Consider the following 17,389-nt stretch of genomic DNA (forward strand, 5'->3'; position numbering starts at 1 on the left):
TTCTCCCCATAATCCCTGATCCCCATTCCTAAACTGCCTCCTATTTACCATGGATGTACCAATCTCTTTACACCTCCAGCTCACACTAGGGTGGCCTGAGAGCTCTTCGGATCTTTCTTGAAACGACGCCGGAACAATTTCCATGCACCACCACTCCTCCGCCTGGCTGAACTTGTTCTATCTCGCAACAGCTTCTCCTTTAACTCATCCCACTTTCTCCAAATCAAAGGTGTAGCAATGGGTACCTGTATGGGTTCTAGCTACGCTTGCCTTTTTATGGGGTATGTGCAACCTTCCTTGTTCTAGGTCAACCCGGGTCACCACCCACAACACCTTTACCGGTACATCAATGACTATTTTGGTGCTGCTTCATGCTCTCGTCTGGACCTGGAAAAATTCATCAACTTCACTTCCAGTTTCCACCCCACCATCACTTTCACGTGGTCCATCTCAGTCCCTTCCCTTCCTTGAACTTTCTGTCTCCATTTCTACTAATATCCACCACAAGCCCACTGACTCCCACAGCTATCTGGACTACAGCTCTTTGCACCCTAAACCCTGTTAGGACGCCATCCCTTTCTCTCAGCTCCTTCGCTTCCGTCGTATTTGTTCCAATTATGCCACCTTCCAAAGTTGTGCTTCAAAAATGTGTTCCTCCTTCCTCAACCGTGATTTCCCACCTAGAGTTGTTGGCAGGGCCCTCAACAGTGTGCAGTCCACCTCCCGTGCCACTACCCTCGCCAGTGTGCAGTCCACCTCCCGTGCCACTACCCTCGCTCCCTCCCAGAACAAGGATAGAGACCCCTTGTTCTCACATTTCACCCCACCAGCCTCTACGCAAAGCATACTCCTCCGCCATTTTCGTCAACTCCAGCGTGATGCCACCATCAAACACGTCTACCCTTCACTCCCTCTGTCAGCATTCCTCAGAGGCCGTTCCCTCCGGGATAATCTAGCCCACTCCTCCACTATACCCAGTACCTCTGCCATCAGCCATGGCACCTTCCCATGCATTCGCAGAACGTGTAACACCTGCCCCTTTACCTCTTCCATGGTTAACATCCCAGGCCCAAAACACTCATTCCAGGTTAAGCAGCGTCTCAACATCGAATTCAACAACTTCAGATGATTAGATCTACCATCCCTAAACCCCTTTGTTTTTATTCCATTTCATTGAACTGTCTTTTACCTTTTATTTGTCTTGTCTTTCTTTACATATTTTCCCCCCCACTCTTTGCCCCTGTCCTCTCCCCTTCACTTCCCCCTTCCTCCCTTTTTCTCATTTTACCCCTCTCTCAACATTGTGTCTCCCCTCCCCCCCCCCCCCCCCCCCCCCCATATATCTACGTCTGTCACAGCTGACCCTCTGATTTTAGTTTCTCTGCTGTTTGGCCTTTCACATCTTTTATTCTCTCTGGGGGCTGCCATTATACACTTTTCCCTTGGTTTCTGTGGCTATGACTCATCTTTCATTCCCTCCCCATGCAGTATTAATAGCTCCCACTTTCTATGCGTTTGAAACGTTAGCGCTTTTCTCTTCCCTGCAGACGCTGCCTGACCTGCTGAGATTTTCCAGCATTTTCTCTTTTGGTTTCAGATTCCAGCATTTGCAGTAATTTGTTTTTATTTAAGGGAGGATCTTATGTTCAATGGTATCACCATTGCTAAATTCCCCACTATAAACATCCTGGGGGGGGTTACCATTGACTAGAAACTGAACGGGACTAGCCATATTAACACTGACTACAAGAGCAGGTCAAAGGCTGGAAACCTTGAGGGGGGCCCAAAGCTTGCCCACCATCTATCCAGAAGGCACAAGTCAGGAGTGTAATGGAATACTCTCCACTGGCCTGGATGAGTGCAGCTCCAACAACACTCTCAGCTCACTATCCAGCACAAAGCAGCCATGCTCAGAACCCACCGTCCATATTCCCCAGGGCAAACTGGTGATTGTCGCAAATTTGGGACCAAATCGATGCTCCCATTCCCCCTACGTGCCTTCTCCATTGGCCCCAGATCTGCAAAGTCGCCACCACTCTGGGGCTGGTGGAGTACCGTGCCGGCGGGAGCGGCAGGGGCTCTGTAACCAGGACTGCCAAACTGGTCCCACTGCACAAAGTGGCCTCCATTCGTCCCCAAACCGACCCCGCACCCACCATCCACTTCCTCACATAGTGGCTGCCCACTAGTAATTATTGAAGTTTGGCAGCGCCAGCCCCCCTTCCCCTCGGTTCCTCTCGAGCATCACCCTCTTCACCTTCGGGGACTTTCCCACCCACACAAATCCCATAATCATTTTATTAACCTTCTTGAAAAAAGACCGCGGAATGAAAATAGGGAGACACTGGAAAACGAACAGGACTCTCGGGAGGATCGTCATTTTAACCGTCTGCACTCTCCCCACTAGTGTCAGTGGGAGCGCATCTCACCTCCAGACCTCAGCCCTCATTTGCTCCACCAACCGAGATAAGTTCAACTTGTGCAGGGGGACCCCGTCCCGTGCCACCTGTATCCCTAAGAATCTAAAACTGTCCCCTACCAACCTGAATGGCAGCCCTCTCAACCTACCCTCCTGACCCCTCGCCTGGACTACAAACAACTCCCTCTTTGCCGTGTTCAGTTTGTACCCCGAGAACCGGCCAAATTCCTTCAGGATTCCCATGATTTCATCCATCCCAGCCACTGGATCCGTGATGTATAAGAACAGGTCGTTGGCGTGCAATGAAACTCTGTTTCATAATGACATCTGGCACACAGTCCTCAATTCTAGCCGCCAAGAGCTTGGCCAGAATTTTAGCATCTATGTTGAGCAGAGAGTTCGGCCTATAGGACCCACATGCCTCCAGGTCTTTGTTCCGTTTCAATATGAGGGAGATGGTGGCCTGTGACATTGTCGGGGGTAACACCCCTCTGTCTCTTGCCTAATTAAAAACCCGAGCCAGCACCGGCCCCAGTATCTCGGAGAACTTTTGTAAAACTCCACCGGATACCCATCCGGCCCTGGGGCTTTACCCGATTGCATGGCCCTCAAGCCCACCAATATTTCTTCAGTCCTGATTGGGGCCCCCAACCCGTCTACCAATCCCCTACCCACTTTTGGCAAGATCAGTTCATCCAGTAAGCATCTCATCCCCTCCCGCCCTGGGCCTAGGGGGGGTTCTGAGGTGTAAAGCTTGCTATAGAAGTCCCTGAACACCTTGTTCAGCCCGCCGGATCCCCTGCCAAGTCTCCCACCACCCCCCCTCCCCCAACTTCCCTATTTCCCTGGCCGCCTCCCTCTTCCTCAGTTGCTGTGCCAGTATTCTACTGGCTTTCTCCCTGTGCTTGTAAATTGCACCCCTCGCCTTCCTAAGCTGCTCCACAGCCTTACCTGTGGACAACACCCCAAACTCAGTCTGTAGCCGTCGTCGTTCCCTTAATCGCTCTGCCCTCGGGGTCTCTGTGTATCTCCTGTCTGTAAGATCTCCCTTACCAGTCGGTCCATTTCTGCCCTGTCCTTCCTGTCCCTATGTGCTCTGATCGAAATCAGCTCCTCTCTCACCACCGCCTTCAGCGCTTCCCAGAGCACCGCCGCTGAGACTTCCCCTGTGTCACACATTTCCTCACCCTCACGCCTCCTCGTCAGCCAACATACCTACCTCCAGCCTCCATTGAGGACGCTGAAAACTTTCCTTGCAGACCTGCAGATCAACCCAGTGCGGGGCATGGTCCGAAATAGCGATCGCCAAATATTCTAGGTCTGTCACCCCCGCTAACAAATCCCTGCTCATGATGAAAAAATCAGTTCGGGAATACACCTTATGGACATGTGAATAGAAAGAAACTTCCCTCCCCGTCGGCCGACTAGCCCTCCATGGATCAGCCCCCCCCCCATTTGCTCCATGAACCCCCTCAGTTCTTTTGTAATTGCCTGCATCTTACCCGTTCTTGAGCACGACTGGTCTAGGCTGGGGTCAAGGACTGTGTTAAAATCCCCTCCCATAATCAGCCTGTGCGAGTCCAGGTCACGTATCATCCCCAGCAGTCTCTTTATAAACTCCACGTTATCCCAATTTGGGCCCTATACGTTGACCAAGACTATCCTCATCCCCTCAAGCTTGCCACTCACCATGACAAATCTACCTCACCTATCCGAGATTGTGCTGCCCATCTCAAATTGCACCCGTTTGTTGACCGAAATCGCAACCCCTCTGGTTTTAGCGTCCAGCCCTGAATGGAAGACCTGGCTAATCCAGCCTTTCCTTAATATGACCTGGTCAGTTACTTTCAGATGAGTCTCCTGAAGCATTATCATGTCCACTTTCAGCGCCCTCAGACGCGTGAACACACGTGCCCTCTTTACCGGCCCGTTTAACCCTCTAACGTTCCAGGTGATCAGCCTGGTTGAGGGGTGCTGTGCCCCCCCCCCCCCCCCCCAGCCAATCAGCCATCCCCTTTCTTGGGGCTGCCCCCAGCCCCTATGTTGCGCTTCCCCTGGCCTGCCTTCTGACAGTCCCTCCCTTGTCTGCAGAAAAACTAGGTTACCCTGTAACCTAACCCCTGCCCTAAACTAACTAAATACACACACCCCCACCTGGCTTCCGTAGACCAGCTCACTCAGCTAGCCTGGTGACTGTCGACTCTGGAGCTGACAAGTCTCCCACCTATTGTTCCCTCTGATCCCCCCCCCCCCCCCCCCCCATCAATACCACCTCTCCAAACCAGCCATCCTTGAGCAATTGCTCTGAAAAGAAACAAACAAAACAAGAAACAAAGAGAACCCCAACGTTAGTGCAAATCAAATAAAACAGAATAAGTAATGGGCCTTCCAACCCCTCCCGATCCAAACACAAAAAGCCCCCAGCACCACATACCTTAACCTCCCTCTTTTATCCCAACAAAAACTCAAGTACAGGAGGGAAATAGAAAAACCAGGAAGAGAAAAAGAAAAACTCATGGCACCAGAAAAATGTGTAAACATCGCTCGGTGTTTTATTAATCCAAGTCCAAAAAGTCCTCAGTTTGGCACCAGCCCTTCTCTCTTGGCAAAGTCCATCGCACTCTTGGGCTCCTCAAAGTAATGGTGCCTTTCCTCGTGTGTGATCCCCAGGCACGCCGGGTATAGCAGCCCAAACTTCACCTGATTCTTAAACAGAATCTCTTTGACTTGCCTGTAGCCTGCCTTTCTTCTGGCCACCTCCACACTCAGGTCCTGGTAGATGCGCAAGACACTGTTATTCCAATGGCAGCTCTGCGTGCACTTGTCGCACTTTAGCACCCGCTCCTTGTCCAGGACCCTGTGAAACTGGACCATCATCGCTCGGAGGTGGGGATCCAGCCTATGCTCAAGGCGCTCGATAGACTTCTGAATCGGGTCTAAACTGTCCCGCTTCAAAACAGCAAAATCCTCTTGGATGACCTTCAACAGATGCTCCGTTGTTGGCTGGGCTGTCTTCACCGGGGTCCGGACATCGGCCATATTGTCCTCAGCAGCAGCTTCTACACTGCCCTTGTTTGCCCACTTCTTCAACTGTTTGCGATTCTTTCTGCTTCTTAATTCCATACACCTGTGTCTGGAGTCAGTGCCTGGGTGCCTATGCCTTCCGAACTAGCACTCAAAAGTACAAAATAGTTGGGGGACAAGGTCCAAAAGTCTGACCGGATCGAGAACCGCCAAATGTGTGACTTACTCCTCCAGAGTTGCCACCGGACGTCCTGTATTAAAGTATCTTTAACATTAAATGCGAAAATAACGTAAAATAGTTCAGAACGATTTAGGGGCATTTGGCCCATCAAGTCTGCTCTGCCATTCAATCATGGCTGATCTCATCATGGGCGATCTCGTGGACTTAACGTCCTGCCTGTTCTCCATAACCCTTCAACCCATTACCATTAAAATTGTCTAACTCCTAAAATTTATTCACTGTTCAAGCACCCACTGCACTCTGGGGCACCAAATTCCATAGATTCACAACCCTTTGGGAGAAATCCTCAACTCCGTTTTAAATTTGCTACCTCTTATCCTAAGACTGTGACCTCTCATTCACGATTGCTCCGCTCCGCGTCTACTTTATCCATTCTGTTTATCATCTTGTACACCTCCATTTGATCTCCCCTCATTCTTCCAAACTCCGGAGAATATTTGCCTAAACTGTTCAATCTCTCTTCATACGACAAAACCCTCATCTCTGGAATCGACCTAATGAATCTGCTTTGAACTGCCTCCAATGCCACTACATCTTTCCTCAAATAAGGGGACCAAAACTGTTCACACTACTCCAGGTGTGGTCTCAGCAATGCCTTGTTTAGTTGCAACAACACTTCCTTACCTTTATACACTATTTATTTATCTATTAATGTTAACATTCCATTGCTTTCTTTATTATTTGCTGTACCTGCATGCCAGTTTTCTGTGACTCATGAATGTGGACCCCTAGATCCCTCAGCGACGGAGCACACTTTAAACAATTTGAATCAATATAGTGACACAGTAAGGCTTAATTGCTATCTTTGGGGTGGCGCAGTGGTTAGCACTGCTGCCTCATGGCACCGAGCACCCCGATTCGATCCCGGCCCCAGGGCACTATCTGTGTGGGGTTTGCACATTCTCCCCGTGTCTGTGGGTCTTACCCCCAAAACCCAAAGATGTGTAGGGTGGGTGGATTGGCCACGCTAAATTGCCCCTTAATTGGGGGAAAAAAGAATTGCTATATTTTTTCCCCAAAAAACCCATCCCTGGCGCTCAATCCACTGTTAAATACAGTTAGCCTTCTGGAATAACTGCTGTACAGATATGTTCTCTGGGCCTGTTTTAAAGAAAATACCTGCATACTGTCAGAACCATGCAGAAACTCTGGATAAATTCCTTCGGAAGCTGCTCCACTTGTTTCAGCTCACCTGTTAGTCAGACTATTCTGAACTGCTTGGAAAGAAACTAATCTGTCTACAGACGTATCTTTGACCTAACTGCAGTGAGAGCAAATGCTAGACTTCTGCTCACATCTCCATAAGCACTGGCATCAGATGAAGCATACAGGGGTAGTGTTAATTGCCCCCTTGGCTCCCAACCTTTCAAACCAGGATTCTTTTGAAACATGACTGCAGCAGTCATGCACATGCTAACTCAGGCTTTTAACCCTTATAACCCAAATGTCTCTAATGCAATATATCTGAAATTCCTATAGTCACCACAACAGTTCGGGACAGTAGATTTCAGGAAGGATATGAAGACATTGGAGTGTGTGCAGAAAAGATTTCTGAGAATTGTCCCTAGGATGAGGAACTTCAACAACATGGTCAGGTTAGAGAAGCTGTTGCTGATCTTATTACAGAAGAGGAGGTGGAGAGAAGATTTGAGAGGTGCTCAACATAACGAGGGGTCTACAGAGAGTAGATAAAAGGAAATTGTGGAAGGGTCAAAACCACAGCATGCTACTTTGGCGTGATTGGCAAAATAACCAAAAATGGCAAGAAAAGTAATGTTTTTTTACTCGGGTGAATAGTATCTGGAATGCACTACCTGAGAGTGCAACCTGCTCTTAAAACAATTTGTGCGCACAAACCCCAGATTCATCTGCTCCTGCACTCCTTTTAGAATACACCAAGATTATAGAGGACAGAATGTGGGCTAGCAGCCGGGAGTGAATTGGAATAATCGAGTCTAGGATACACCTGAATGATTTCAGCAGCAAATGGAGCTGAGACAAGGCAAGATTAAGTGGTGTGACTGAAATGGAAATACGTTATTTTTAATAAAACAATGCAGTCTTACCAATATTTAATTAGATTTAATTTCTGCTTATCCAGCAGTGAGTGTTCGATGAGAAATCTGATAATTTAGTCGGGAATGAAAGGGTCCCTGATAGTAGAATGACACGGTAGTTTTCCAAACTAATGGGCATTTCCAATATCCTTGTGCTTTTAGTACCTTAAGTTGGAGATCATTGCGTACTAGAAATTTGCCAAACCTTCATTTTATTATTTTCTCCACCTTTCCATCGTCATGTGTGTTATTCATGTTGAACACCTAGTTAGATTCTCCCATGATTTATTTTTAGTTTTCCTTTTATGCTTGCACTTTATCCTCATCGTCTAAAGAAGTCTGGTACTTCCTGATTTCCAATTACAGTCGCACCTGTGTGTTTCATTAAGGGACCTCCAGTGCGCATAGCCACATAGGAAATAGGAGGAGGAGTCAGCTATTTGGTCCTTTCATAAGGCTCTGTCATTCAGCATGATCATAGCCTAGGTCCTCTACCTCAGTGTCACATTCCCACACTGTATGTCAACATTTCCCAATCTATCACTATTTAAGTAATGCTGTGCCATACTGTTTCTCTGTCCGAAGTTGATAACTTCACATTTATCCATTTACTGCATCTGCCTTCTATTTGCCCACTCACTCAACTTGTCTAAAGTATCTTGCAACCTCTTAACACTCTCCTCACCTCATTCCCACCAAGTTTTGTCTCGTCAGCAAACTTGGAAATATTACCTTTGGTTCCCTCATCCAGATCATTGATGTATATTGTGAATAGCCCGGGCCCAAGCACTGACCCCTGCGGGACCCCACGAGTCACCAGCCATCACTTTGAAAATTTTTTACCTATTCCTACTCTTTGTTTCCTGTCTGCTAACCAATTCTCAATGTGTGCCAATATAATACATGAAACACCATGTGCTTTAATATGCACACTGACCTCTTATGTGGGACTTTGTAAAAGGTTTCTGAACATTCAAATGCACCACATTCACCCTGTTCTGCTAGTTACGTCCCAGAAAACAGCTATGTTTGTCAAACATGATTTTCCTTTCATAAATCCATGTTGAAATTGCCCCACTCTGTTGATTTTTTTCATAAATCCATGTTGAAATTGCCCCACTCTGTTGATTTTTTTCTAAGTGTCCTGTTATCACATCCGTCTAAAATATAATGTAGCATTTTCCCTTCTGCTCTGTAAATTCTCTGATTCTATCCTGATGTTAGGCTAACCCGTCTGTCATCCCGGTTTTCTCCGTCCTTTTTTAAATAACAGGATTACATTTGTCGTCCTCCAATCTGCCTGGATTGTTCCAGAATTTACAAAACTTTGGAAGGTGACAACCAATATGTCTGCTTTTTCCATGGCCACCTCTCTCAGTACCCTGGGATATAGCGTTTCAGGCCCTGTGGATTTATCAGTTTTCAGCCCCATTCATTTCTTGAGGATTATTCTTTCAATTCCACCTCACTAGACCCGTGGCTCCCTAGAATTTCTGGGAAGTTTTGTGTCTTCTGTAAAGACACATTGAAGTGGTCCTTTAATTGCCATTTCCTTTTAACTTAATAATTTTATTGTCACAAGTAGGCATACATTAACACTCTAATGAAGTTACTGTGAAAAGCCTTGTTCTCGATTATAAATTCTGTTCTGGGCTGTAAGGGACCTACGTTTGCCTCATTCATCTTTGCTTTTATATACTTATAGAAGCTTTTACAGTTTGCTTTTATGTTCCCTGCAAGTTTACTCTCTGTTAATGTGTTATTAGAACCTTTCGTGCTTTCCTTGATTTCCCTCAATCGTTTTCTTGTATTCTGTTTTTGCAGCTCTAAATGTTTACTTCATAATTTTTGACGTTCTTTCCTAGTTTGTGGGATCTACTGTTCTTTATCTTGGTAAAAGTCATTTTGGTTTTATAATTATCTCACTTTCCTTGTTGATCAAGACTAATTAATTACATGTAGATCTCTTGCCCTCTGTGGGTATGTACAAGTCTTATATTCTACCAGCAGCATTTTTGGAACACCTTTCATTGTTTACCTAGATTGATTTGTTAATGGTTCAGCCCAGTCTGTATTGGGCCAATTCTTACCTCCTCTCTCCAAAATCAATTTTACTAAAATATGAAATCTTAGTTCATGACCCATCCTTCTCACTGTCATGTTACAATCACTTTTATCTTGGTATTTTCTTACTGTTAGGTTATTGACTTAATTCCGGCTCTTTGCTCATTATTGAATTGGAGATGGATTGTTTTCTTGTTGGTCATAATTTCAAAAAACTGTCGTGACTACATTCAAAGAACTAGCAGTAACTTGAGCTGTTTGCTACCAACCTATGTGAAAATGAAAGTCTTTATTATTATTTTGCAATGCTTTAGTGCTGCCTGCAAGGCTATAAACGTCTTCAACCAAAGGTCTGCATCCTTTTACCCAACGTCATAAAACCTGCTCAACTTTACTGATGCTTTCTGTTCCTTTTAAACTATACAGTGAGCACCGAAGTTGTGCGTATCTCTCTCAATGATAGAATTATCAATTCCCTCAAACTTTCTTATCACTAGCAAAAGGCTTTTGTCTTTTAAAACTAGTCTTCAAAGATGCTATTAAGGTAGGGCACACTTTTGTCATCCTTGGGTGATGCATGGTGCTTCAACCTCTCTTCCTATAAAGATTAGTAAGAAGTCTTACAACACCAGATTAAAGGATTAAAGTCCAACAGGTTTGTTTCGAATCACCAGCTTCCGGAGCACTGCTCCTTTCTCAGGTGAATTAATAGGTGGGTTCCAGAAACATATATATAGACAAAGTCAAAGATGCAATATGATACTTTGAATGCAAGTCTTTGCAGGTAATTATGTCTATAGCAACTGGAGTGAGGAATAATCACAGGTTAAAGAGGTGTGATTTGTCTCAAGCCCCAACAGTTGGTAGGATTTTGCAAGCCCAAGCCAGATGGTGGGGAGGTGAATGTAATGCAACATGAATCCAAGGTCCTGGTTGAGGCCGTACTCGTGTGTGGAACTTGGCTATAAGTTTCTGCTCGGCAATTCTGTGTTGTCGTGCGTCCTGAAGGCCATCTTCGAGAACGCTTACCTGAAGATCAGAGGCTGAATGCCCTTGATTCCTGAAGTGTTCCACGACTGGAAGGGAACATTCCTGCCTGGCGATTGCCACGCAATGTCTGTTCATCCGTTGTCGCAGCGTCTGCATGGTCTTGCCAATGTACCACGCTTTCGGACATCCTTTCTTGCAGTGTATGAGGTAGACAACGTTGGCCGAGTCGCACGAGTATGTGCCACGGACCTGGTGGGTATGTATCACGTACCTTGTTGAAACATAAACAATCCTGAGGGGACTAAACAAGGTGGATACCGGGAGACTATTTCTTTTTTTGGAGGAATATAAAATGAGGGGTCACAGTTCAGGAATAAGAGGACTTTTCTTTTTAAGACAGGTGAGATTTCTGTGGAATTCTCTTCCCTGAACAGCATTGTCGGCTGGGTCATTGGATTTATTCAAGGCTGAAATAGATAGATTTTTGAACGACAAGGGAATCGAGGGTTTGTTGGGGGCAGGGGTGGTGGCAGTAGGGGGTTCAACAGGAAAGTGCAGATGAGTCCTCAGCCAGATCAGCCTCGATCATTTGGAACGATGGAGCAGTCTTGAAGGGTCAATGGCTTACTGCTGATTCCAAATGCTGTGTTCCTAATTAATTATCTTTGGCAATCCATACAACATCTCTCACTTTTCCAGACCTTGTATTCGAGGAGGTTTGTTCACTTAAAACGTGAGTAAAGCTTTGTATTTATGAACAGAGTAGCCATGATCTTGGAGAAGTAGTAATTTATATTTGATGGTAATGCTGCTTGAACATTTCAACATCTTAAAATATTCTGGTCTTCAGTGGTAATATTGATTCTGAGTCAGATAAACTCTGTATATAATTTGCATAATATAAACATTTGAGTTGGAGTCTTGCAGTTTTACAGCACAGAAATAAGCCCTTCAGCCTATTGAGCCTGCACCGGCCATTATCTATCTATTTGTTTGAAGGTTAGCCAAAAAATATTTTTCCCCGGAAAGCCAAGGTGAAGGATAATAGCCGATCTTTATTCTGTGTGAAATTTATTTTCAGAGTTAAAGATTACAAGCATACACCTGCCAACTCAATCACACCATGCTTTAATAAATGTGCTCATTGGAAACCCTAATAATACCTACTACCTGTACATAAACACAAGTAACATACAATCAACAACAAATATTAATCTTTATTGTCACAAGTAGGCTTACATTAACACTGCAATGAACACTAGGTTTACTGTGAAAGCCCCCTAGTTGCCACATGCAGGCGCTTGTTTGGGTACACAGAGAGAATTCAGAATGTCCAAATTACCTAACAGAATGTCTTTCGCGATTTGTGGGAGAAAACCGGAGCACCCGGAGGAAACCCACGCAGAGAGATCTGGGAGTTCAGGTCCATTGTACCCTGAAGGTGGCAACGCAGGTCGATAGAGTGGTCAAGAAGGCATACAGCATGCTTGCCTTCATCGGACGAGGTATTGAGTACAAGAGTCGGCAGGTCATGTTACAGTTGTAAAGGACTTTGGTTAGACCACATTTGGAACACTGCTTGCAGTTCTGGTCGCCACATTACCAGAAGGATGTGGATGCCTTGGAGAGGGTGCAGAGGAGGTTCACCAGGATGTTGCCTGGTATGGAGGGGGCTAGCTATGAAGAAAGGTTGAGTAGATTAGGATTGTTTTCGTTGGAAAGACGGAGGTTGAGGGGGGACCTGATTGAGGTCTACAAAATTATGAGAGGTATGGACAGGGTGGATAGCAACAAGCTTTTTTCAAGTGTGGGGGTGTCAATTACAAGGGGTCATGATTTCAAGGTGAGAGGGGGAAGGTTTAAGGGAAGATGTGCATGGAAAGTTTTTTACGCAGAGGGTGGTGGGTGCCTGGAATGTTTTGCCAGCGGAGGTGGTAGAGGCAGGCGCGATAGCATCATTTAAGATGCATCTAGACAGATATATGAACGGGCGGGGAACAGAGGGAAGTAGATCCTTGGAAAATAGTGACATGTTTAGATAAAGGATCTGGATCAGCGCAGGCTGGGAGGGCTGAAGAGCCTGCTCCTGTGCTGTAATTTTCTTTGCTGTTCTTTGTTCTTGACACGGGGAGAACGTGTAGACTCCACACAGACAGTGACCCAAGCCTGGAATCGAACCTGGGACCCTGCCGCTGTGAAGAAACAGTGCTAGCCACTGTGCTACCGTTAACAGTTAACAATAAAGGTGCATGCTAATCTACGTAGTTCAGTCTCTCATCATCTTTTGTTTCTTTTTTTCTAGGCACTGATGCTGTCTAGCGCCAGGATCACTGGTGTGCCCACATCTATGCTACCTCAATGTTAGTCATGTACTGTGACACAATTTGTCTCAATGGAAATGCTGCAACTCGGCACAAAAATCATTTGGAGTACAACATTTGATACAAAATGACCCAGGGCTCTTTCAAAGTGGAATATTCTGCTGTCATAGTCAATGAGGATTGTTTTTCAACTTTCAACAGTAGCATATAAATCAGTGCTCATTACTTATTTTAACAGAAATAAGTTTTCATCAGAGCTTTGATCAAACTGGGTGAAACTTCTCATTGATGGAATGCAATCATGTCCAATAAGGAAGAGAAGCAGATCAATACTGAATATGCTGTATCTTTATTGGAGCAGCTTAAATGTTTCTATGACCAGCAGTTGTTGACTGACATAGTTTTAATCGCAGAGAGCACTGAATTCCCGTGCCATAAGATGGTTCTTGCTACATGTAGCTCATATTTCAGGTAATTTGTAGTCTTTGTGTTTTCTTACCAGCTCTTTTCTAAAATTAAAGAAATTAACTAATGAGTTTTATCTGCTTTCAAGATAATTTTGAAATCTGTGAGTTGTATTTTTAAATATGTATTCAGATCCCACTTTGTTGTAGTTTTCCGATATTTGGTTTCTGAACACCTAAAACCTTTATATACTAATGGAGAAAAATCCTATATTAGTTTAAATTGCTGTGAACTGTCATTAGTTTTAAACAACCTAAATAGAAAGGCTGCTTGATTTTAGGTTTTCAAACTAAATTTGTATTGGACCTATGGTGATGGTTCATTATTACAAATCTTAGATTGCAGAAACCAGAATTGACATGGTGATAGATCCATGTGAGTTTGAAGCATCGCAAGCCGAATAGTGGCATCATGTGATCAGCACCACAGCATCATGATCAGCGCAGGCTTGAAGGGCCGAAGGGCCTGTTCCTGTGCTGTACTTTTCTTTGATCTTTGTTCATTGTTATTTTGAAAGGAATTAAAATGAAAATGGAGCTTATATGTCTATGATATTCAAAATTGAAGGAGCTTCACTCGTTGAACCCTTGCAGACAGTGCAATTAAAGCACCCACTAATTCAAGTTGCTTTTGGAAACGATAGACAATTTGATCTGCCTTCTATTCCGCCTTCCCAACAATCTAGGAACATGAGATGAAAATGCTGTTCTCTGAGTGTATTGTCATTTCTAGCAAACACATTGCTTCGCTTTGATTCTTTATAAGGCAGCATTCTGGAAGTTTGAAAATAACTTCTCTTTTTCCCTTCCTAGCTGTTAGCATACCAGGAAAATATTTGCAAACATTTAAGGTTTGTATTCATGGACCATCACCATAGGTCCAATACAAATTTAGTTTGAAAATTAGAATTCAATATATTAATACCAGATATTTAGAACAACTTTGGCAAAGATTCTTCGATGTGAACTTCTGGCTGTGAACTAATTTTTACATTTTAATTGTATTTGCATTTTCAAAAAAAAACAACGTTAATATCAGTGCCATAATTTTTGATGGAGTACAATCCATCTGAAATGAATCTCTTTCCTTTCAGCATACACTTAGTTTGCCAAGTATCCTAACAGACGGCACCCTAATGTTCTGTGATGTGGCTTTGCGATCTGACACCCTGAGATGTATATTCTGGCAACCCAACAGAAGTTAGGTTGTTGGGATTTGGAGGGTATCGATAAAGTTGAAGTTAACTTGATTGCTTTCTCAGTTTGCTGCACCAAAATGTTTCTTCTATCTTTTCTGTGTTCCTTGCGTATCTATTAGGCAGAGGAACAAAAAGTTAATTTGACTAATCCAGCATAAATCACCAATCTACAATCAAGGTGAATCACAGTTGGTTTAGCACTCAAAGGCAATATTATTAAACGGTGCTTTTATGCTCTGCTTGAAGCAATCTTCATTTGTGGTATTATCCTTGGCTTAATGTTAAAACTCTCAACTTTGAGTTTGATGCCTGGAGACTTATTTCAAGACTCAAGCACTTACTCCAGTGCTGCACTGTCTGTTGTTCAGGTGAGATGTCAAACTAGCCCATAGTTTGCTGTAAAAGATCCCTTAGCACCATGCAATCACCAGAGGGTCAATCCGGCTTCAGTGAAGGAAGGCATACCAGGACCAGCACCAGGAATATCTAAAAATGAAGTGCAACACAGGACCACTTGCAAACCAAACATCAAAAGCAGCAAGTAATAGACAAAGCAAAGAGATTCCACAACTAATGGATCTGATTGATTTAATTAATTGATTTGATTTATTGTCGCATGTACCGAAGTACAGTGAGAAGTATTTTTCTGCGGCCTAGGGAACGTACACGGTACGTACATAGTAGCCAAAAAAATAATCAACAGAGAACATTGACAAATGGTACACTATAAACAGTGATTGGTTACAGTGCGGAACAAAGGGCCAAACAACGCCAGTACATGAGCAAGAGCAGCATAGGGCATCATGAATAGTGTTCTTACAGGGAACAGATCAGTCCTACGGGGAGTCGTTGAGGAGTCTAGCAGCTGTGGGAAGAAGCTGTTCCTATGTCTGGATGTGTGGGTCTTCAAACTTCTGTACCTTCTGCCTGATGGAAGGATCTGGAAGAAGGCAATGCCTGGATGGGAGGGGTCTCTGATAATGCTGTCTGCCTTCTTGAGGCAGCGGGAGGAGTATACAGAATCAATGTGAGGGTGGCAAGCTTGTGTGTTGGGCTAAGTTCACCACACTCTGCAGTTTCTTGCGATAGGATGCTCTCTCTGGCAGAAGTTAGTGAGAGTCAATACAGACATGCCAAATTTCTTTAGCTTCTGTAGGAAGTAGAGACGTTGTTGGGCTTTCTTGACTGTTGCCTCAACGTGTGTGGACCAGGACAGACTGTTGGTGATGGTGACCCCCAGGAACTTAAAGCTATCGACCATCTCCACTTCGGAGCCATTGATGTGGTGGGGGGGTTGCTGCGCTTCTTGAAGTTGATGATCAGTTCTTTGGTCTTTCCGACATTTAGAGAGGTTGTTTTCGGTACACCATGTAACCAAGTGATTTATCTCCCTCCTGTAGTCTGATTCGTCGTTGTTTGAGATACGACCTACCACAGTCGTATCGTCCGCAAACTTATAGATTAAGTTGGAGTTAAATCTTGCCACACAGTCATGTGTGTACAGTGAGTACAGTAGAGGACTGAGCACACATCCTTGTGGGGCCCTGGTATTGAGGACTATTATGGAGGAGGTGCTGTTGCCTATACTGACAGATTGCGGTCTGTTAGTGAGGAAGGCAAGGATCCAGCTGCACAGGGAGGGGTCAAGTCCAAGATTGCAGTGTTTGGTTATGTCTTGTCGGGATAATGGTGTTGAAGGCGGAGCTGTAGTCTTTGAACAGCAGTCTTTCGTAGGTGTCCTTGTTGACGAGGTGTTTGAGTGTTGATTGCAGAGCCAGTGAGATAGGATCTGCTGTGGACCGGTTGCGGTGATAGGCAAACTGCAGTGGATCGAGACCGTCTGGGAGGCTGGTGTTGATCCACCTCTTGATTAGCCACTCGAAGCATTTCATGATAACAGACGTCAGGGCCACCGGTCGGTAGTCGTTGAGGTTGGCTACCTTGTTCTTTGGTCCTGGTATTATGGTGGTCTTGAAGGCGTGGGGACCTCAGAGCGGAGGAGTGAGGTGTTGAAGACATCTGCGAATACACTCGCCAGCTGGTCTGCGCAGGCTCTGAGTGCTCGCCCAGGGACTTTGTCGGGGATCTAAACTGCATTCCTTCCACATCCAGCCATGAATGGTGGTGGGCAAGTAAGGAACTTGCTGGAGGAGGCGGCTCTGCAAATATCCCCATCCTCAATCATGGAGGAGCCTTGCACATCTGTGCAAAAGACAAGGTGGAAACATTTGCAACAATCTTCAGCCAGAAGTGCAGAGTGAACGATCCAACTCTGCCTCCTCTGGATGCCCCAGCACCGTAGATGCCAGTCTGGTCAATTAGATTCACTCCCAAGTGATGTGAAGAAATGGCTGAAGGCACTGGATACAGCAAAGGCTAGGGGCCCTGACGATATTCGGCCAATAGTCCTGAAAACTTGTGCTCCAGAACTTGTCCCACTCCCTAGCTAAGCTGTTCCAGTGCAGCTACAACACTGCTGTCTACCCAGCAATGTGGAAAATTGTGCAGGTACATCCTGTACACAAAAAGCAGGACAAATCCAACCTGGCTAATTACCGCCCCAGCAGTCTACTGTAGGCCATTAGTAAAATGATAGAAGGGGTCATCAGC

The 17,389-nt window shown here is 45.1% G+C and overlaps 2 protein-coding genes across 3 annotated transcripts in view; one reads left to right on the forward strand and one right to left on the reverse strand.

Moving 5' to 3' along the window:
• Positions 1-7,153: 7,153 nt before the first annotated feature.
• Positions 7,154-17,389, forward strand: part of kbtbd2 (kelch repeat and BTB (POZ) domain containing 2) — a 38,888-nt gene continuing 28,652 nt past the window's right edge. The window contains exons 1-2 of the mRNA XM_038810426.1: positions 7,154-7,279; positions 13,098-13,587. Of these exons, the coding sequence (XP_038666354.1) occupies positions 13,418-13,587 (170 nt within the window). The 5' untranslated portion in view covers positions 7,154-7,279; positions 13,098-13,417. The remainder of the gene's footprint in view (positions 7,280-13,097; positions 13,588-17,389) is intronic.
• The window catches only part of avl9 (AVL9 homolog (S. cerevisiase)), a 183,166-nt gene continuing 179,471 nt past the window's right edge, over positions 13,695-17,389 (reverse strand). For both annotated transcript variants that reach the window (XR_005462168.1, XM_038810418.1), the window contains one exon: positions 13,695-14,891. The gene's annotated coding sequence lies outside the window, so the exon portion shown is untranslated. The remainder of the gene's footprint in view (positions 14,892-17,389) is intronic.

Source organism: Scyliorhinus canicula, chromosome 10, assembly GCF_902713615.1.
Source record: "Scyliorhinus canicula chromosome 10, sScyCan1.1, whole genome shotgun sequence".
Taxonomy (NCBI): domain Eukaryota; kingdom Metazoa; phylum Chordata; class Chondrichthyes; order Carcharhiniformes; family Scyliorhinidae; genus Scyliorhinus; species Scyliorhinus canicula.